Source organism: Notolabrus celidotus, chromosome 4 (assembly GCF_009762535.1).
Source record: "Notolabrus celidotus isolate fNotCel1 chromosome 4, fNotCel1.pri, whole genome shotgun sequence".
Classification (NCBI taxonomy): domain Eukaryota; kingdom Metazoa; phylum Chordata; class Actinopteri; order Labriformes; family Labridae; genus Notolabrus; species Notolabrus celidotus.
The window spans coordinates 31,699,361-31,722,138 of NC_048275.1; the positions used below are offsets into that span (position 1 = coordinate 31,699,361).

Here is a 22,778-nt window from a genome sequence, read left to right on the forward strand (position 1 = left end):
TTGCTCTGTCAAATTATTACTTAAGTAAAGTACTGAAGTACTTGCTTTTAAAAATACTTAAGTATCCAAAATACTTTAAAAAAATATCTCAAATGGTTGTCTTTTCAAAATACTTAAGTGCAGTCAAAAATACATAGGAGTACATTCATTACATGATGTTTACTTAGATACCATACCTTGAAATCTCTAAAAACTATACCATGGAATAAAAACAGCAACTAAGTTACTCCAAGCACAGACACCTTAGTTTGAAATGTTCATCTATAATGAAACAAATGTTACGTAGCTCAACACGCTTTCTCAGGTTGGACAGTGAATTTTTGTTTATTTGGGCAGAGTGGGAAACAGGGAGAACATTTCAACGATATGTATCATTCTTCATTTCAAAAACCTCTAACACTGACTGAAGATATGGCCATGGGTGCTCATGTGGAGAATTATAGCCATCATTACCACCTTTAAATGAACTGCCTGATCTGAGTGAAATTTGCTCTGTGTTTATACAGGTACGACTAAAACATTGAGAGAAACAGAACTACACAAACACAGTTTACTGTCTTAGGGATCAGATTTCAGAAAGAGAAGGAAATTCATGAGCTGATGCCAAAGCTAAAGTAGTGAGTTACTAGAGCACAGATAGAAATGTAGTGGAGTAAAAAGTACAATAACTGTCTTCTGAATGTAGTGGAGTAAAAGTAATAAGTTCCCCCAAAAAAGAATACTCAAGTAAAGTACAGATGCTCAAAAAACGTACTTACGTACAGTACTCAAGTAAATTTACTTTGTTACTATCCACCTCTGCCCCTAGATCAGCTGATCACTGAAGTGGCTGCTGTGCCAAAATATATTCAAAATGCTGTGCATTCAGAAGACAACATGAAAACAGGTTAGGTTCAGGCTCAGACTGATTGATCCTGATTTCCCCTGAAATGAATGTCAAGATTTCACTCTGCTTCAGTTGAGATCCGCCTCTGCTTTGCAGAAGAGTCAGAAGCTATGCCTCTTACATGACATTCAATGTGCCAAAATTGTGCTTTTTGCTGTTGCTGTGAGCATTTCACTGTGATACTTGAAGATATTTCCTCTGCCTCAGATGTGACGTTTCCAGTGTCCATGCTGCTTCAAACTTTAAATGGTTGTAACCACTCTCTGTGGAACCGATTCTAATAAAGACTGTATTCACTGCTGGTAAGCTCACTTAGTTTAAGATAAGATAAGATATTACTTTATTGATCCCAAGGGGTAAATTTTGTTGTTGCAGCAACCCAGACATAAGTACGATTGAGGATAAGTCTAAATAAGTCAAATAAAATAAGTACAAATAAAAATAGATAAAGAGAATACAAATTTAAGAAGTGTGTAACCTGCTGGCCATCTTCATTTGCAATCAAAGTTCATTATTGGCCTGAGAGGTCACGTGACCTGCAGCAGCTTGTGGATAGTCAGCAGGTCTGAAGGGTCCTCTAAGCTGTATCAACTTCAAATTAGGAGTCACAACAACATTGGCTTTAATAGATTTTATTATCAGAGTAAAAAATGTTAGAAAAATAAAGAAACAAAGTGTTCAGAGTCATAACACTGGTAAAAAGGAGACTTCAGCTGCAGACTGATGCAGAATGTCCTACACCTGTTGGTTAAAGTTCAAAGGACCTCATTTACCAACAGTTCTTCAGGACTCATGCATTCTTGAAACCCACTTACACCGTTTGAAGAATATTTGGACATTCACCAAAGTTATCTATCTGGGGTTTTCTCAGAAGAAAATCTACGAACGCTCTGATGCACTTTTGAGAGCTGACAAGTCAGAGCACAATGATTGGATAGTGTTTCACTCTCTTAGCACCTTTATACCATTAAAGGTTATTATAAATACATAATTTAACTGTAGTCCACTGTTATTTCAATCATGCAATGTTTGGTTTAAACCTGTACACCCATGCTACATGTAGAGGGAATAAATGTATGAAAAGTCTGAGGGTGTTGAAGAATGAGGCCCAATGTTCTCTATCAGTCATCAGTCTTTTGTTTGTTGTTTGTCCTGGGGAAATGAGCAAAGCTTATGCAGCACTGCTTTAGCCACTTTGCCGCGGCTCATCTAAACCGCGGCCTGATGTTTCCCCAAATCCATTGAAATTACGAAACAAGAAGAATGACAACAAGCTGTCATCTTCACCAGTGGATGTGAAGCCAGACACAAGCACAATGGTGCACAGAGCAGGTAGATAGCTATACAGACAGATTACAGGCAGTACATGATTAGCAAACAAGCTATTGAAAAAAGACGACGCAGAGAGGAGTCTGCTTATTTCAGTTCAGTAGAGTTCAGTTGTTTTGTAAACATATCTGGGCGTGACTTGGTGTTTCATTTATGATTGGTTGGATATTTATTTCGTCATAAATATCCAAGTAAACTTGGATACTAGCGTCAAAATGTTATCAAAAACCTAACTGATAATACTTCAAAAATGGAATAAAGTTCAATTGTAAAATATATATGTAAAATGGTATGTGAATATGACTATAGATATAATAGATATAAAGTTTTTGTTGATTTGGTTTACTAGAGGCTATTTATTTGGAGGTATATGGAGATTCTTCATTCAAAAGTTTCCAAGACTTAAAAGAGGAAGTATGGCCTTGCCATTAAAGATCCCTTTAGATATTTATAATTCAAAAATAACACAGATAAATATGTGAACAAAGAAAGTTTAAAAAACTCTATATCTGGGTCTAGTACATTAAGAATCTTCCTTTCAGCTTACAAACCTCAGCCAAGTCTCAAAACTATCTCTAAGCTGTACGAAGGCCTTCAAGAACTAAGAGGAGTGAGTACATCCTTCTTAAAAGAGAAATGGTAGCTTGAGGGTAACTATCAAGGAGAGATAAAACTGGAAAAACATTGGCTGTTATCGAAACCGCCTGCATCATACTACCTGGGAATGCAGTATGTAGTACGTCCTGCATACTGCTTACTGCGTTTGAAGATAGTATGTAGTCTGACTGTTCTGTTGGATCAGAAAGCAGAAGTAAACAACAGCCAAGCTGATAGCGAAACTGCTTCTTAAGCATCACTTATGATTTAGAAAGTTAAGAAGTGAGAGGTCTGATGCATACTAAGAAGTTTTCCCAAATCAGTGAGACATATGGGTAGTTTTGTCATACTGCAGATTTTGCTCTTGTTCACATACTACATACTGAACTTTGGCCAAATCAGTATGTACTGCTAGTGTAGTAGACAGGTTCGAAAACAGCCATTGTAGGAGCCATATGTGTGTGTTTTATATGTGACGTGTTGGTAAGTGCTGTATATTGATGTGAGGGGGTTGTGTGCACTCTGCTGGCACTTGAGTGGTGGGTATGTCACTGTGGGTGTGTGCGCGATGGTTACAAATAATTCCACGCACCTGTAGTCTGTTGGTTTTGTTAACGAGGAAGGGTGAGTCGGGAGTGACACTTTCTGTTGACCGCTACGCCTAACACCACATTAGTTTTGCCGTTCTGTACTTTGTCTTGTATTGTATGAAGCATCTGTTCAAGTTGCACATTGCTAGAAATAAAGAGCATTAACGAGCATTAGAAGTGGATGTGTGTTTCTGTGAGTGTGCGTCACAGGTAAACTCCCGTGCTTAGCCTTCCACGGCGTGTCGGTTTTTGTTTGGTTAAATCGTCAGTCAGCTGCAACAGCCATGATTAGGTTCTTTTATAACACCTGCACTAAAACATACAGGGGGCCAACAGCCTGCTGGATAAGGTGTGGTATTCGGAGGGCAAACCACTATCATGTGTTTTGGAATTGTTCAGAGATGAAAAATGACTGGAAGTCAAAAAGAGATAGCATGGAACAAGTTTTAAAAACTAAGATTGACTTATGTTTTCAAGTCTTGTATCTAGGTAAGATGCCACCCCAACTTATTGGCTTTTCTAGAGTTTACATGTTTATAATAACGATAATAATAATCTTTGTGTACAGTATAAAGCACTTTTCAAAATCTACATTACAAACAGCTGTGGGGCCCGGACTGAAAACATCTTGTCCCCCTTGATTTTTGTGACGGCAGATATGTGTCTAACATGAGTCTGGTTCTGCTCGAGGTTTCTGCCTATTAAAAGGGAGTGTTTCCTTGTTGCTGTAATTTGCTAAATACTGCGATGTGCAGATGAGTCTTATCCTGTCTTGATGTTGGGTCTTTGTTAATAATTTAACATAGAGTACAGTCTAGACCTGCTCTGTTTGTAAAAGCGTCTTGGGATAACGTTTGTTGTGATTTGGTGCTATACAAACAAAGATTGATTGATTGATTGATTGTTTTCAGCAAAAGAGTTTTTGGGACAGAAAGCAGACCATTTCCTGTGGATCGCAGAGTGGAGTGTACTGTGTTCGAAGGTCTGAGTTATAACAGGGACCGAGACTGTTGAGTGCTTTAAAAGTAACCTATAAAATCTTAAAATCAATTCCAAAACTTACTGGCAGCCAATGTAAAGAAGCTTAACAAGGCGTCATGTGATCATATTTCTTGGTTCTGGATAACAGCCTGGCAGCTGAGTTCTGTACCATCTGAAGTGTGTTGAGGGATTTTTGGTTAAGACAGGTAAAAAGGCTGTTGCAGTAATCTAGCCGTGTTGATATAAAAGCATGTAAAACCATCTCTGTGTCTTTAACATTTTAAAAAAGATTCTGCTTTTGTAATATTTCTGAGATGATAGAGTGATTTAGAGTAATGCTTGTGGCCAGAAAACAAAGCAATAATGAAAAAATTGGTTATGTCAGGATCCACGTGCATTAGATTGTTTAATGTGATGCATGTTATTTTTCTCATGTAAACTAACGTTTACACTGAGGCTCAAGAGTGCTGTGTTTGATAAATGTTGGAAAGGATGGATTGAGTTTATTAACCTTGGTTCCCTGCTACACATGGACTGTTGTGCTTTCTTTTCTTGTTGTAAGTCTGTTTGTAATCTTTGTTTCCTTTTGTAAAAAATAAGTGCTCACTTGAGAATGTATTGTTGAAATTGGTCTTCAGTTGACGGTCAGTCACTGTTGGACGAAGCTCTCCTCCATGTAACACTGTCCACTCGGAGCCTTCGCATATATAAAAAGATGCTGTTGCTGCTGCTCCAACCAATCTGGATCATCAGGATTCAGCCGATCTTCTATCAACACATCCACCTTTCTGATGGAGATAAGTACTTCAACCTGATGAGAGAAGAAGACGGACAACAGAAGTCATGAATCAGTGTTTACAGAAGTCATGAGAGTCAGAGAGTCCCTTCATTGGCTGTCAGTCAGTGATGCAACACACCCAGTTTAAAGAGCAGCAGAGACTACAATCCTCTTCCAACCAGACCCTTACCCACAAACAGGACTCACACATCTTCACCAACACAGGGTCACATAGATGGTTCTCTCATTTGGGACCCTCTGCAGCCAGGCCTGCTATCCATCCCCTTAGGGATTAAAAGACTCAAAGAGGGACCTGTAATCCCTGATGAAGAATTCCCCTCTCCATCCATCCGCATTGTATTACAGTTACAGTAATACATAGACTTCACTTCAGTAGGAGACGACTGGCAGATATTCCCAGGATGAGAGAAGACCTGCTCCTGCTGACACCAGGATAAAGCCACTCTGGACCGTTCCTTCTGGAGCTGCTCGTGCCTGGTGCCATTCTTTAAAACATTCTCCACTATTTGTATTGAGGAGATACGTCCACACCCAATTATTGCATTACATGGAGTAGTGCCCAGAGTGTTTGCACTTACACACACAGTGTGATGTCTTAGTCTTCCTGTCATTATCAGCACCACATCTAGTCTCCATTGACTGCAAATCCACCAAACCACTATTGCACAGTAAATGGGAGGTGAGTGTGATGGTCCATCTGAAGCTTGAGAACTCTGATACTCCACCACGGGCTCAGTACAGGCGTCTTTTAAAGATTGTAAGCCCTTCAACTCAAACAACAACATCAGTAACAAAATGTTACTTCCAAACAGAGAGCATTAAGTCTAGGTTCTCTGAACCTCTGCCCCTGACCTCTGAGTGTTGGAGGAGGAGCAGTCTCTGAACATCTTGTACTGCTGTCAGCTGTAATCCAGTTTAACTTCCTGTAGACATGAACACAACAGTTGTCTACACATTAAAACAAACACACAAACACAACAAACTTCTGGCTGATCCGTTTGGCTGTCTGTCCTCTCTCTGTGTTTTCAACCAATCCTGAAGCCTGTCACTGTTCTCCTCTCACAGCCTCACTGAGGAAAGCAGACACTAGGAGGGACAGAGGATCCGCATATGATACTGGACTTCTGTTGTGGTACTAACTGTGTTTATTAAAATACCTTTGTAACCAACATGGACTGACTAGACCAATGTACTAACCTCAGAGTCTCCAGTGAAGCGTCTTCAGAAAACTACACAGCTGCGTCACTTCTGAATCCTGCAGCTTATTTCCTCTCAGGTCCAGCTCTTTCAGAGAGGAGTGGTTGGTCATCAGAGCAGAGGCCAGAGAAGCACAGCTGGCAACTGACAACTGGCAGTTGCACAATCTGAATGAAGAATAAATGGTAAACCTCTAGAATACAATGTTCCTATTTGACATTACTTTGTATTTCAAAATCTGGTCAGAGCTGAAGACGTTTAAAAAATGCATGTACCAGCGTGCACATTCCCTGTGTGACATATGACTAGACAGACCAGCAGAGGGTTATCCTCTGGATAATATAGAATAAAATTGATTTTATCTCTGTGCGGCTTCCTCGTATTCTGTGACACTACTTGTTTGTTATGAGAACAGGAAACAGGTCACCCGACTATCAGAGTGACCACACTGCCCTCAAGCGTTTTGGCAGAGTATTGCTGCGCAACACGGACACATTGACGCACAAGTATGTAGTGCTCATATCTGCGTGGGCCACTGCTGCAGCGGGCCAACGCAGATGTATAAACAAGCCTTTGTGTCTGCAATTTAGTGTCCAAGGAACTTTCACATCACATTCATTTAAGCACAGAGGTAAAAGATGGTCTGACCCCAGAGTCTCTAGTTTGCAGTGAAGGCTCTCCAGAAAACCACACAGCTGCTTCACTCCTGAATCCAGCAGCTTGTTGTCACCCAGGTTCAGGTGTCTCAGATGGGAGGGGTTGGTCTTTAGAGCAGAGGCCAGAGAAGCACAGCTGATCTCTGACAAACAGCAGTTCCATAATCTGAATAAAGAATAAATCATAAACTTTTAGAATACAATGTTTCTGTTTGACATTATGTCATGTTAAAAAATCTGTTCAGAGCTGAAGAAGGTTAAGAATGTGCAGACTTTTTTATAAAAATGGAAACTCCAAATGCCTGAATACAGCAAGATGCAGGTTAAAAGATGTGAACTACAAAAAGTGAAAAAGTGCTCTCACCAAATATTTAAGACAATATGCTACTACTTTAATAACGATTTACTGTCTTCAGCTCTCCACCTCTGCAGGTGATGAATCTACACTAGAGCTCTTCTATCAAGAGGAAAGTTGCTCTTATATATCTTTAATGTGGAAATTGGCAGCACTCATCTAATTTGACAACAGATGTCAGAGAGGATACATCAGCCAATTACTCTGTGATAATTTCGCCTCAATTCCAGAACCACCAGTGGCTCCATCTATACAAACTCATGTTCTGCAGCCAAACTAATAAAAGCCAGCAGAACATCATTTCATACTTGCACAAAGAGCTTAAAGCCTCTGCGAACATGACTCGGAATATTAAATATTCACTGAGAAGATAAAAATTCAATGTCATTAAGCATCAACAAAAATCTGAATGAAACTAAACATCCATGACAAGAGTATGTTCCAACCCTCTATGTTTGAGCCGTCTGACTCCAAACAAGAGGACGAAGACACTCCAGCACCTGAAAGGGTTCATTGCTGAGTTACAAAATACTTATAACACTTATTACTTTTAGTAAAAAACGCAGACTAAATGTATCTGAATAAATCTATAGAACTATAAAAAAGGAAACTTCTACAATATTTCTTTAAAAAAAAAGGGAGCCCTGAACTTGAAACACTTTCAGTTTAACTATTCAATAAGCAGCTATCAAATAGTTTCATCAATATGTTGGAGATGGGAATTAAACATGAAATCAGCTGTTTAAGAGGGTCAGAGTGAATTAAAACCGTGCAGGATTTTCCCCTGACCTCAGAGTCTCCAGTCTGCAGTCAGGACTCTCCAGAAAACCACTCAGCTTCTCCACTCCTGAATCCAGCAGCTCGTTTCCACTCAGCTCCAGCTCTTTCAGATGGGAGGGGTTGGACTTCAGAGCAGAGGCCAGAGAAGCACAGCTGCTCTTTGACAAACTGCAGTTCCCCAATCTGAATAAAGAATAAATTATTAAGATTAAAATGCATACTGTATTTGATCAATTGTTCATGACTTAAATATAAACGTTGCTATGCTCACTTTCAATGAGTTTTGTCCAGTTATAAGAGGGATGTTTCCAATGTGCAACTGTTCATTATTGAAATGTTGATGTAGAAACTTAGATATGTTAAACTTGATGTGATTATTTAGAATTGCTTAATATGGCCAGGTGTAATTATTGCTGTTTCAAAGACTGCTGCACCTTTTGACACGTTCAAACAAATCTGTTGTGCAGTTTAATCTTCTTTGTGTTTATTAAGTGTTATTGAACTTTGATCAAATTATCTGAATTAACTCCAGCTTATTATCAGCACAAGCTGTTTCTATTCTAAAAGAGTAATGATTGTTGGAGAATAGAAACTTTTTGTCTGTGCATGTTATAAATCACAAAGAAAGTGACTGATAGTTTTGTAGTGATGACATCAGAGTCCTTTTTTTAAATCTTCAAACAGACCTTGAATCCTGTTCTGTTGTGATGTTTTGCTTGGTGTTACTCGGGGAGTCCACAGGATGCGTTTGCGCCGCGTTACGGCTGTGACACGGCTCTGCTCCGTCCCGGGGCTTTCGCCCTGGTCCATAGGATGCGTGTTTGGAGCGGCGCACTCCGGAGCAGGACACTCAAGATCCCTCGAGAACTCCAAAACGCGCGAGAACAACACAGTATAAACTTTTCCTCGTCCATGGTGTCGGATATCTTTTGAGACTGACGTCTGGCCCGATGCCACAGGTTATGACGTAATGTTGAAGAAGTGGTGAAATTTACGATCTTGTGTTTGCACATGGTGTTTATTTTGAAAGTGAGCGGATGTTGCATACGATCCTCGTGCCTGACTTCCGGGATAGTTCGATCATTTCTGTGTCGATTGACGCGTGCTGGGCGCGGGGAGCGGCGAAAATAGACTCCCCGCGTATCTCTGGCAGAGCGGCGCGGCGGAACGCTCCAGAGACGGAGCTGAGACGCGCCGCAGCGCGCCCTGTGGACTCTAGAGCATTGACTTGAATGGGAACCTATTTGCTGCGACATGCGCGGTGCAGCCGTAACGTAACGCGACGCATCCTGTGGATCTTGGGCTTTAGGCTGCTGTTTATTTCTCTCAGTGAGGGACTGATGATCACCACTCAGCAGGTGTATGGGTTTTCTCTGTATTGACCATATCAGCTCCTGATACCATGAATATAATAACAGTTCTGCCTTCAGCTTCACTGAGCTTTTTAATGCTGACTTTCTTTATCCTGAAGAGAAGCTCTTAATCTCTGCACCTGTTTTTATCTGCTAACATCAGACGGACAACATCGTTCACACACACCACAGCCTCATCAATACTGAGATCTTCACTGTCGTATGTAGAGCAAAGTGAGTGTTGGAGAAACTGTCAAATATTTAATTCCCTCCTCTTTTAGTGAGACTACCAGAGGCTCAGAAATGTCCTCAGACTTGGGATCAGTTGACTCCTGAAGAGTAACATATAAAAACATTGAAACCTCATTCAAGGAAATGAATCAATCAACCCCCAACCAACATACCAACCAACCAACCAACCTACTAACCAGACAACCAACCAACCAACTAACCACCCGACCACCCATCTAATCAGCCAACCAATCAACCAGCCACCAAACCAACCAACCTACTAACCAGACCACCAATCAACCAACCAACCAACCAACCAATCAAGTCCAGTCAGTCCAACTGAAGGCAGTTTCACTCCTGAATCCTTCAGGTTGTCGTCACTTATGTTCAGCTTTTTCAGATGGGAGAAGTTGGACTTCAGAGCAGAGGCCACAGTGAATTTCTAACAGTGAAATCAATCAATCAATCAATCAATCAATCTGTAAACTTACTTTAGGGTCTCCAGTCTGCAGTGCGGACCCTCCAGCCCAGCTGACAGCAGCTTCACTCCTGAATCCGTCAGGTTGTTGTCACTCAGGTTCAGCTGTCTCAGATGGGAAGGGTTGGACTTCAGAGCTGAGGCAACAACTCCACAGTGAGTGTCTGACAGTGAGCAGCGATTAAGTCTGTAATGATCCAAACAAAACTCAGGTTAATATGAAGACTTCATAGATCTCATCTCCCTTGTCTGTTACCTGGACACATTCATCTCTCATTTGCTTGAATTTTCAGATGAAGGAGAAAACGTTGTTAAACTCAGGCTCTCATCACATCTCTTAATGTGATCTGATCCCATGTCTGTCTTTGAAATGTAGCGAGATAAGGATGGCTTTAGAAACTGTGTTTATAACTTAGTGAGCAGTGACAGTTCAGACAGAGGATTGGTCTTTGCTGCCAAGGCTGACGGACTTACCCAGCCTTCATGCAGTTCCTCACTGCTGGAATCAGTCTCCATCGTCCCCACAGTGATGTGTTGTACTTCCCCAGATCTAACTCATCCAGAACCTCCTCTGACATCTGCAGCATGTAGGCCAGAGCAGAGCACTGGATCTCAGAGAGTTCTATCTTTGATCTGTTCTCTGACTTCAGGAACTTTTGGATCTCCTGATGGACTGAGTGGTCGTTCATCTCCATCAGACAGTGGAAGATGTTGATGCTTCTGTCAGGAGAGATCTTATCACTGTTCATCTTCTTCAGGTTGTTGATGACTCTTTGGATCATCTCTGGACTGTTGTCTGTGTCACCCAGCAGACCTCCTAAGAGTCTCCGGTTTGACTCCAGAGACAGTCCATGAAGGAAGCGAACAAACAGGTCCAGGTGGCCGTTTTCACTTCTCATGGCTTTCATCATTGCTTGGTTTAGGAGGTCTTTTAGAGTTGAATCTTTGTAACATTTCCCCAGAAAGGCCTCCAGTGCAGCTGTGTTCCTGGTTGTGTAACAGTTGAACATGTAGACTGCAGCCAGAAACTCTTGAATGCTCAGATGAACAAAGCAGTAGATTGTTTTCTGGAAGATCACATACTCTTTTTTGAAGATCTTTGTACAAACTCCTGAGTACACCGAGGCCTCTATGACATTCAGACCACAGCGCTCCAGGTCTTCTTGGTAGAACATGATGTTTCCTTCCTCCAGATGTTCGAACGCTAGCCTGGTCAGCTTCAGGAAAACTTCCCTGTCAACCTTAATCAGCTCCTCAGGACTCATCTCATGACCCTCAGCATACCTCTGCTTCTTCCTCTCTGTCTGAACCATCAGGAAGTGTGAGTACATGTCAGTCAGGGTCTTGGGCAGCTCTTCTCTTTGCCCTGTGCTCATCATGTGCTCCAGAACTGTTGCAGTGATCCAGCAGAAGACTGGGATGTGGCACATGATGTGGAGGCTCCTGGATGTCTTGATGTGTGAGATGATTCTGCTGGACAGATCTTCATCACTGAACCTCCTCTTGAAGTACTCCTCCTTCTGGGCGTCAGTGAAGCCTCTGACTTCTGTTACCCTGTCAACACACGAAAGAGGGATCTGATTGGCTGCTGCAGGTCGCGAAGTTATCCAGATGAGAGCTGAAGGAAGCAGATTCCCCCTGATGAGATTCATAAACAGGACGTTGACTGATGACTCCTGTGTGACGTCAGACACGACCTCACTGTTGTTGAAATCCAGAGACAGTCTGCTTTCGTCCAGGCCGTCAAAGATGAGCAGAAGTTTACAGACACCCAGCGTCTCTGCTGTGACCTTCTCTAATGTTGGATGGAAATCATGGATCACCTTGAGGAGATTGTACCGCTCACCTTTGATCAAGTTCAGCTCCCTGAATGAAAGCAGAACCACCAGACTGAGGTCTTGGTTCTCCGAGCCCCCTGCCCAGTCCAGAGTGAACTTCTGCACCGAGAAGGTTTTTCCAATCCCAGCAACGCCATTTGTCAGAACCACTCTGATGGTTGTCTGTTGATCAGGTAAGGGTTTTAAGATGTCCTGGCACCTGATGGGAGTGTCTTCAAGGATCTTCTTCTTGGAGGCTGTCTCAAGCTGTCTCACCTCATGTTGGGTATTCACCTCTTCACTCTGTCCCTCTGTGATGTAGAGCTCAGTGTAGATCCTGTTGAAGTGGGTTCTACTTCCTGCTTCATCACTTCCTTCAGTCACATGTTCACATCTCCTCTTCAGACTGATCTTGTGCTCCTGCAGAGCACCTTTCAACAAAACAGAGAAAAGATTATTTGACTTTTAACGTTGACTAAAAGAACCTGAAAGGAATTAAAGGTTACAAAGTCTACACTCTACTTCTTTCCCCCTCAGCCTCTGACTGTGTGTCTGTGTACACCTTGTGTACACCTTGACAGCCAAGGTGTCGGCTTGATGCTCAGCAGCTCTTAATGTTAGAGGTGACTTATCAAACCTCTTTAAAGCATTTAACAGATCCCCTTTTGTCTTAATGAAACATCCTCACCATGTTTCAGACAGAATATCATATGAATCAAGCTCCAGAGGAGGTTTTGAACCAGCTTCTCGCTAGGTTTTTGGTGTGTGTCTCTTTAAATCATCATGAGCTCCTTCTCACCCTGTCCCTTTCTTCCGTGAGAACAGAGTGCCATGCTAACATAGCCACTCGTGAGCATGCCCCAAAACATAGCTGCAGAGCTGCAAGAGACAGCCCGGCCATATATGTTTGGCCCGCAGTCAGACGTACGTATATGCAGAACACACTGTCGAGGAAGTGCGTTAACCACAAATGCAACGTGACGTGTTGAGTTATTCATGATTCCATATTCACTTTCTTGTCATTTCCTCTAGTATTTGCAAACGTAGTAAAACAAAAAAGTGTTTCCCACCAGCTCGACAGTGCATATTAAAGGTGACATATCATGCAAAATCGACTTTTTAATGGTTCTCTACCTGAAATATGTGTCCCTGGCATGTCTACAAACCCCCCGAAAATTATAAAAATCCATTCTGCCTCTGTTTTGATTTCTACACCTTTCTGTAAATGTGTGTGAAACGAGCCGTTTCAGTTTTCTGTGTTTTTCATACGTCACAACGACATCTGGTCTGTAACGACAGTCAGAGCTCGGAGCTTGTTAAGCCCATAGACTGTATAAAATACAACTCAACCCCTCCTCCGTTTTTCATTACCTGCACACGTGTGCTAACAAGGAGCTTAGGGGGGAGGCATGCTAGTTGTAGGCTGTCTTAATAAACACAAAGGTCGGTTTTACTCCCCACGTCTGCAGATTTGAAGATCTAGTGGATGATTTTTATTTTTCATGGAAAAGTGCTAGCGCTAGTTAGCATAACCACATAGCTTCATGTTCGTCACTGTGTACCAAGACATACGTTGACATACTGACAAAACAACAAGAAACACTAAATCTGTGACCAATGGTTCAGAAAGGTCCTGCTGCAGGCGCCTCTCCGTCAGGATCAGATTCTGGATCAGATTCAGAGGGTTGAAGTAACGCAGGTCTGTGAGCAGCCGTGTATATTCAGCCAACATGTAAACATAAGATCAACGTGCTGGACAGCTGAGGGCACATCCACTTCCTGAGGGGGCGTGGTCAGAGAGCTCATTCTCATTTAAAGGCACAGACACAGAAAACAGCCTGTTATGAGCAGGGCTGAAAAAGAGGGGTTTACAGGCAGACCAAAATCTGATTTCAAAGTGTTTTTTTGAGAAATAAACTTCAAAGACATGTTTTGGGGACCTCTTAGACCAATATATTTCGATGAAAAAGAGCATAATATGTCACCTTTAAAAAAAAGACCCTCCCATACAGAGGTTAAAAGTTCTCCACCTCCATCCATGCTGATGAAGCATAAACTGCAATGTGATGAATAAATGTGAATAAACAGATAGAGATAAATACATTTTAAAATGCAAAGACAGGGAGCTTCCATAAAATCCCTTCATGTTAAATGTATAGACTGTTGTATGCTCTTACTTTGTAAAGTCCTGCCTTGATGGTCTGTCTGAGGTCCACACTGGGGACAGGAGGAGTGTCCACGTAGACCAGGCTGGTCCCAGTATGAGGTGAGGCACTGTCTGCAGAACCAGTGTCCACAGCTGGTAGAGACTGGGTCCTTCAGGACGTCCTGACACACAGCACAGCAGGACGGCTGCTCCTCCATAGAGACAGGACTCTTCTTCCTCTTTCTGTGAAGACATTTCTTAATCACTGAAATGATTGCAAGATATCAACATTTGATCAACATCGTCCGTTTCGGAACGCAGCACCTACGACAGAACTGGTGGGTGTTCACGGAGCCGCACCGCAGCGGATCGGAGACAGACGGGACAAGGATCTGGTGGAAGTCCAGTTAAGGCTGATTTATACTTCTGCGTCAAATTGACGGCGTAGCCTACGCCGTAGGTCCGCGTAGCTCCCGTACCTACGCAGAGGCCTACGCACGTAGCTGACGTGCACCTCCTCCAAAATGTAACTCCCCGTAGAGCTGACGCGGACCGCAAGCTCTGTGATTGGTCCGCTCGACGGCTTTGTCTTTCCCGCATTCACAGCACTTCCGGGATCCCGGACATCGGCCACACATCGGCTGTGTATTTCATCTCCTCCTCTCTATTCTTCATGTAATCATGTCTGTATGATAAACAGCAACATGTATCAGCTGTAGATTAACATAACACGCTCTGAATCGATGTGGAAAAGTAAACAGAGATCGTAGCAGGACCGGAAGCAGGCGACCGGCTATCAGAGAGACCACACTGCCCTCAAGTGTTTCGGAGGACAATTGCTGCGCGACACAGACACATCGACGCACAAGTATGTGGGGCTCATGTCCGCGTCAGCCCCTGCTGCGTAGGGGCGACGCAGAAGTATAAATCAGCCTTTAGACTGCAGAGGTCCCCAAAGCAGTGTGGGGATCTATATTACCATTCATGTTTCATCCATTAATTTCAACATATGAATACAAATAGAACTTTAACTTGATTGAAAACCATGCAATGTTGCCACACAACCCTTGAGGTGACTATGACAGATCAAGGACAGTGTCAGACCCAGCATGCCAATTTACAGCAGCAAAGATAGCACAGCAACATGTGAACATATAGGCTCACTTTTGCCGAGCAGTTAAATGAGGAACCTCAGGCTTTAGGCGGGTGTGAAACTTACAGATGCACACAGAGATGTTCTGTCATCTGCTCAACAAACATTGTACTTCTATGCAGCTTGAGTCAAACATCAACATTACTCTTTTCTTCTTCTTAGATAACTATAAAACAGTATCAGGGTTGTTGAGCAGTTGTTTTCTTTTGTGGTGCTCTTATATCTGCTTTAGGATTGGCTCATCAGTGCTGTGTGCAGTTGTGTGCAGCTGTGGGGCAGCGGGGCCGCCAGTCTCTGGGACCGTTATTTTGGGGGTTACAGGCTGAAAAGTTTGGGAACCCTTGTTTCTCTCCCTGAACTCTTGACTGTTCAGGGACGGTCGGAGACAAAAAGCAGCTCTGGAGTTGAACACAAACACCACCTGAAGACCACATGCCCCCTGACAGGGTTCTCTAATGACCCACATTTGACAGTTCTTTTAAAGCCGATCTATTAATGTAGAACGATCATTCATGTAGTGCTATCATACAAAGGAGTGATATCAGTGTGCTGCAGCCTTTCACATGAGATGTATTTCTGTCTTCATCTGTAGACACGAAGCCTTCTCTTCTCCTTTCCTATGGATTTAAATGCAGCTGAGTAGTGAGAGCTGTGTGCGTCATGGATGAACTATGAGTAACCTCAGGTATTTCTGACTGAGCAGCACTTTACTGCAGCATCATCAGCTGGTTCATCCTGCTCACTGATCAGATTGTACCGTGGTGATATTTGGTACCTATATACTGTGAAGAACCGTCTGTTAGTGATGCAGTTGAAGTGATCTCATGTCCTTCTGGTGTATCTTTAAAGGATTTAATACTTACTTTTTGAAAATACATATCAAAGATGTGCATCTCCCGTTTCCAGGACAATCTGATTCAGCCCTCATGTTAATGTTTCCAATCTGATTCAGGGAGGATTCATTACAGCTTTTCACTTTCGTTCAAACACTAAATCCCACTCTCTGGATCAAATGGTCACTGGTCTACTCTGAACCCATTTACTGAACAGATCACTCCTTTAGAAAACCTTAAACCCCTTTTCCCTCATTTGGGCACTTTGCAGAACTCATTCCCTTTTTTCCCCTCACTCACTGAAACATATGTTCCTCTATTGACACTTACAGTACGGCCCTCACATTTATCCTCCAGATGAAAACTGATAGCAGCCCTTAAATGGCCACATGAAATGAAACCACATGAACGTATTACTAAGTGAAAGTCTGAGCTTGATTTGTTGTGAGCCCTGATCCTGTGCAAGAAGAGTAAAGATTAGAAACCCTGTCAGGTCAGTTTAGAGTACAAACAGTGTCTTACTTTGCATTCGGGGGTCCAGGTTCAGCACTGAAGTCTGGAGGTTCAAATTTGGACAGACGGTCAGAGCCCGCATACTCTGCTCTCTGTCTGATGAGATCAGCTCTGCAAAACACAACACAAGATGTTTTATTCTTGTCACATGAATACATTCTTCTGGCTTTTCTATTTACTCATAGACTGTATAAATAATGGACGTAGTATCCGTGAGTATCACCCATCTGTTCCTGAGCGCTGTTTTGAAGCCAATCGTTGGTGGGAGCCAGATTGGAAATGTTGAACTCAACCAAAAGAGTTTGAGGTAAAGTGGCGGGGTTTGAGCCTCCTAGCCAACAGCTGTGTTCCCGCCTGTTAATCAAGTAAGTCATGTCCTTATTTGGGGAAAAACTCATAATCTTAATATCTTCTGAACCGTTGCGTTAGAAAAAAATTCACCTCTCATACAGTGTGTGCTGATACAGAAATTAGCTACGTAGAGCCAAGCCGTGTATTGAACCAGGCTGTAAACATGTTTATTAATGCTGCAAATATCGTCTTTTTTGAATGGGTGTGTATGTGGTTTCCAGTGCTTTTGCAGCCAGCCTCAAGCAGATTCTCCATGAACTGCAGTTTATAACAATTCTGCATGGGCTTCATATTTTGAGACCAAAGGTTGCTGCTTGGTGTTACTTCACTCAGATTATCATGACAGCTTATCTGTGGCTAACAGCTGTCCTGGTAGAGAAAGATAAAAATCAAATAGCCATAAGGCATACCAAATCAAGAAATCCTGCTCAAAGCAGAGCATAAAATACAGTGGATCATTCCCTCATAGCATATAAAAAGTTATCTTGTCAGTGGTGGTCATAGTAAGGTTGATAGCAGCTGTGTACAGAATGGAGTGTCTTGTGCTTAAAACTCACATCAAACACTTTTTAATCTCAGCTCATCAAATACAGACTGCTTAGAAACCACCGTATGTTTAAGGTCTGTTTCAGGGCACCCTTAAGGCTGATTTATACTTCTGCGTTGAATTGACAGCGTAGCCAACGCCGGAGTTCCACGTAGCCCCAGTACCTACGCAGAGGCCTAAGAACATAGCTGACGTGCACCTCCCCCAAAATGTAACTATGTGTAGAATCGACGAGGACCGCAAGCCCTGGGATTGGTCCGCTCAGCATCCTTATATTTCCCACATTTACAGCACTTCTGGGATCCCGGACATCAACCGTGTATTTAATCTCCTCTTCTCTATTTTTCCCTGTAATCATGTCTGTATGATAAACAGCAACATGTATCAGCTGTAGATTAACATAACACGCTCTGAATCGATGTGGAAAAGTAAACAGAGATCGTAGCGGGGCCGGAAGCAGGCGACCGGCTATCAGAGAGACCGCACTGCCCAGACTTCTGCAAAGTCTGTTCTCGTGTTTCCTTTCTCATCGCTCCTCCAATCAGTTTCCTCCACCCTCCCTCCTCTGTCCTCCGATCAGCATTAAGAGCTTTGGGAAGACACTTGTTATGGTGGGTCAGTAACTCCTTCCAGTTCAGTGGAGGAGAGTGGAGAGGGGAGACTGCTGTTAAGAGCTTTGAGATGCACCCATAGTGACATGTCATCCTCTCTTTCAGCTGACCAAACATCCTTCCATTTAGCGGTCAATTTAGTCTGCAAGACTTCCACCTGTAGGCTCAGATTTTCTTCACAACATGATCATTATGACACTCAGATGAAAGTTCAGAGTCTTAACAGTGACCCGGGTATTTGGTGTTCAGTGTTTTTGCAGCTTTTCAATATTATGGTTAGTTTGGACGTTATGGTCTTCTAGTTAAGATGAACCTTACATCTCCAATGACACAAGTTACAAACTAACTTGTTTAAATGTACAGTTTAGTGTGGACTTTACACCCTAGCTTAAGACACAACTTATGCAGAGCTGGTGCAACAGGTACAGGAACTTTATCTGAGTATCCTGTGTGTTCAAACCTCGAGCAGGATTGCTACACTGCTAGTTATAATAATACTTATCCACCTGAGAGGATGACTGAGATCACGGCCCTCACATCTATCCTCCAGATGAAAACTGATAGCAGCCTTTAAACAGCCAGAAACCACCTAAACGTTTTACTGAGTGAAAGTCTGAGCTTGATTTGTTGTGAACCCTGATCCTGTACTAGAAGAGTAAAGATTAGAAACCCTGTCAGGTCAGTTTAGAGTACAAACAGTGTCTTACTTTGTGTCTGAGGGTCCAGGTTCAGCACTGAAGTCTGGAGGATCAAATTTGGACAGACGGTCAGAGCCTGCATACTCTGCTCTCTGTCTGATGAGATCAGCTCTGCAACACACAACACAAGTTTTTTTTATTCTTGTCACATGAATAAATTATTTAATTCTAATGGCGCCTTTTCTAAATAGAAGACTTAAACATTTGTGTTACTTCACTTTTAGATTATCATGACAGCTTATCTGTGACTAACAGCTGCCCCTTGTAGATTGAGATCCAGGGACGACTTCTCATTGTCTGAGAATTTTAACGTCAATCTTTGATATCAAAGAAATTATCCACACAAACCAGTGGTTTTAGAAACAAGTAAGTTAGTACCAGCTGTCTTACTGTGTGTCAGAGGGTCCAGGTTCACCACTGAAGTCAAGAAGTTTGGCTTTGGATCGATTACTCTTCAGAGATAGATGGTCAGAGACTGCAGACTCTGCTTGGGCCTCCTCTTCCCCCACAAAATCACCCATCTTCAGTACAGTATTTAGCCTTCCAATGGTATGTAGCGTTCATACTGTTGTATATAAAACAAAGGATTAAATATGTCAGATCCACACAGGCCCATTCTACGTCAGATCCACACAGGCCCATTCTACTTCTGATCCACACAGGCCCTTAATTTCATTCAGACTCTATCATAAGCTGGGCAGAGAGGGGGCGGCATTACAAATTATTTTGTAAAAATGGAAACTATGGGTCATTGCACCTACTGTGTGTGTTGACCATTATCTTTTTTATTTTAAGATCATACTGGCCCCAAAGTGTGTCGGCGCACCTGTAAAATATCAGGTGTACCAGAGTTCCGGTCCAGCCCTATTTGTAACATTGAATGAGAGGAGATTTACTGAGAAATTAAGTGATGTACATTATTTACACAATAATTTCATCTCTGCCTGATACAAAGTAAATGTTATTATTATTATACTAAGAAAAAGAAGCTAATTTAATGAATATTAGTCTTTCCCATACATACTATACTGAATCACATTGCCTCTATGGACCATAATACAATTATCAGTCATGATGCAAAAAGATATGAACCCTATAACAAACTACCTTACAGGTTTATCAATGTTTAAAATATGACACATTTTAAGTAAGCAATTAGGCTTTAAGAAACCAAAAGGTTATTTATTGGAGATACACTAAGGAGGCCTAACTATAGATTACAAAATCCAGCAGCCTACATCTGAAAACAGGGAAGCTGCATGTTATAGGATAGGCCCCCTCTTTTTTTGGCTTTTTTTCGGAAGCGAGACCTGAACCGAAGCATCACATGATCACTCCGGTGTCAAAAGGAACACCAATCAGTTCTGTTTCTTGAGTTTTTGTTTTTTAAAGTTAGTTTAAAATGGTTTGCCCTTGGCCCTATGTTGACTCAGCTCAATCCAATCAATACAGCCATCAGACCCAGGGAGTCTGTTTATTGAGAATTGCCCATCAAACACATGTTAGGTTTGTTTTTTTATTTGTTTAGTTTTTTGCTTCGAATATATGTCGGGACAAAGTGAGGGCTTCATCCGCCCACCTTTCCTCTCGACTTACTGGTGTAAGTGTTTGTTTTTCAGCAACTCACGAGCTGTGATCGGACCACAGGCCTCACGACTCGGACCACAGATAAATCAGTCCCTTGAGTTCGGTCTAACATTTCCACGAGTAGACAAGTGACTCAGAGACTTTGACAGTAAATGTATCTTTAAATGTTGGATCAACACTCACCCTGTCCGAGTTTGCCCTCTCTACTCCGTCGACACAACATTTAATCTGAAGAAGGAACTAACTAAACACTTTCACTTTCATGTTCCCTCCCTGCTCAGCTGTTCCTTCAGCTGCAGCACCGGAGAGGACGAAACAAGAGCCTCTCATCTTACCCATAGACTGTATAAATAAAAAATGAATAAATAAATAATAATAAATAAAGATCTTACCCTGGAATTTCAAAAATGCCTGGGTGAAGACACGCCCACTCACTCGTACCGTTATCAGCCATTGCATCTTACACACACACACACACACACACACACACACACACACACACACACACACACACACACACACACACACACATCATTACAGCAAAAGCCCTTGATATTTCTGACTATTGATATAACTGTTTCAATCCCCTCAGTCTCTCTGAGTCCACAGACAAATCACTATAGAGAAAGTTAAATAATAAGTAATGCCGCCATCTGTTGTTGTGTCCAAACTGCTGCACGCCTGGCTCTCTACAGAAACGTCTGTCTGGATGAGGATGAAGACAATAAACTTTAGGGGACATGTTTGAATGCAGTACCTTTGACATGAACAATTTATAACTGCTTCACTACGGCTGCTGTTGTATCAGGTAGCGACTTACTTCTTCTTCTAAAGAGCCAAAACAGTAGTCAGGGGGTGACAGCAGGCCCCGACATAATCAGGGCCTCTAAGGGGCAATGTATACAATATTATTTAATAAACATTAAATACTGAGGATGTGTGACAATCTAAAAATACTTAGAATACCACCGTCAACATGCACCAATGCCTCGGAGCATCAGAGGGATGAGGGCCGCAAAGGCTCAACCACTGCAGATTTAAAACCTAATTAACCAGCTATAAATGGAGCGAGATATACACTTAATAAAAAGGTAGATAACGCAGACTAACCCAGCGAACACGTGACCGAACCCACAAAGCCTCCAGCCAAACGAACTGCTCCTTAAATAAGATGTTTGTGCTTTTCTGGGACACCATGAGGTCTGGAGACACTGACGTGCTCATGAGGTATTTTTGATTTCACAGTGAAGGACTCTTCCTGGGTCTCTGGTTCTCCTCAGAGATGACGTCAGTCAAACTACACAAAGACGACGTCACACAACCAGTTTGATGATGAAGCTGCAGCAGCACAGCAGTCCACTAAAAACTCTGCGCCTCCTTCAGTTCTAGACTTTCTCCACTTCACTTCATTGTGATTTTCTATTCAATCAAATAAAACAAAAGTCAACATTAGAAATGATATGGTGTTCTGTGAGATCCTTTAGCCTCACTGATGTTGGGTTAACATGAAGCTTCTGAAGTAATAAATCAAAGGTTCACTAAATCGAATGCATCTGAACAGGTTCATGAACAGCAGAGTCACAGGGGCCTGTTTGAACAGACAGGTGTCACATGGAGCAGATAATAAGCTCTTCAGAAGAGAACAAACTGAAGTTTATTATCATTAAAAGGTGTAAAAACAGCAGAACTTTAACCAGCACACACAGGGCCCATATTTTTCTGCAACACACCTGAAAACTAATATTCATCGAATTGTGTGATTTCTGCAGAGTATGGGTTTCCAGTTTTGAAATGTACCATTGCGTTTTTTTTATTTTAAATGTTGCGTTTAAATGTTCCTCACGTGTCCCTAAAAAGTGCCAGCCAGCTTTCTGGGTGTTTTTATAAAATAAACGTAGACTTAACTTTTTAATCTGGCTTTTCGCTTGGAGTTATTTCTTTTTTGCCCTGGACTGCTTTGTTATTACCATTATAACCATTGTTTCAGCATCATTTTTATTTTTTATTTATTCTACCATGTTACATCTTGTTTTATTTTATTTCATTTTATTTTATGGTATTTATCTGATTTTATTATTTTGATTTCTGTTTTTAATTATTTCATTTTATTTTCTGATATTTATCTGATTTTATTATAATGATTTTATTTAACTTTTAAGGATTTAATATTACTTTACTCTATCTTGTATCATTTTACCCATTTCTGTTGCTTTCTGTCTCTCTGGGGTTTTTTGTGTGAAGCACTTTGGGCTGCATGCTTGATTGTATGAAAGGTGCTATAAAAATAATGA

At 41.9% G+C, this 22,778-nt stretch overlaps 1 protein-coding gene across 1 annotated transcript; it reads right to left on the bottom strand.

The window, feature by feature from the left end:
• Positions 1 to 1,502: 1,502 nt before the first annotated feature.
• LOC117811042 (NLR family CARD domain-containing protein 3-like) lies at positions 1,503 to 20,838 on the bottom strand. Its single transcript, XM_034681059.1, has 11 exons — positions 20,671 to 20,838; positions 19,291 to 19,465; positions 18,910 to 19,011; positions 16,703 to 16,804; positions 14,226 to 14,437; positions 10,706 to 12,479; positions 10,245 to 10,418; positions 8,180 to 8,353; positions 7,028 to 7,201; positions 6,380 to 6,546; positions 1,503 to 5,194 (listed from the first exon to the last, which is right to left on the bottom strand). The coding sequence occupies exons 2-10, from the start codon at positions 19,419 to 19,421 to the stop codon at positions 6,381 to 6,383; spliced, it is 3,009 nt and encodes a 1,002-aa protein (XP_034536950.1). The 5' UTR covers positions 19,422 to 19,465; positions 20,671 to 20,838; the 3' UTR covers positions 1,503 to 5,194; position 6,380.
• Between the last annotated feature and the right edge of the window lie 1,940 nt (positions 20,839 to 22,778).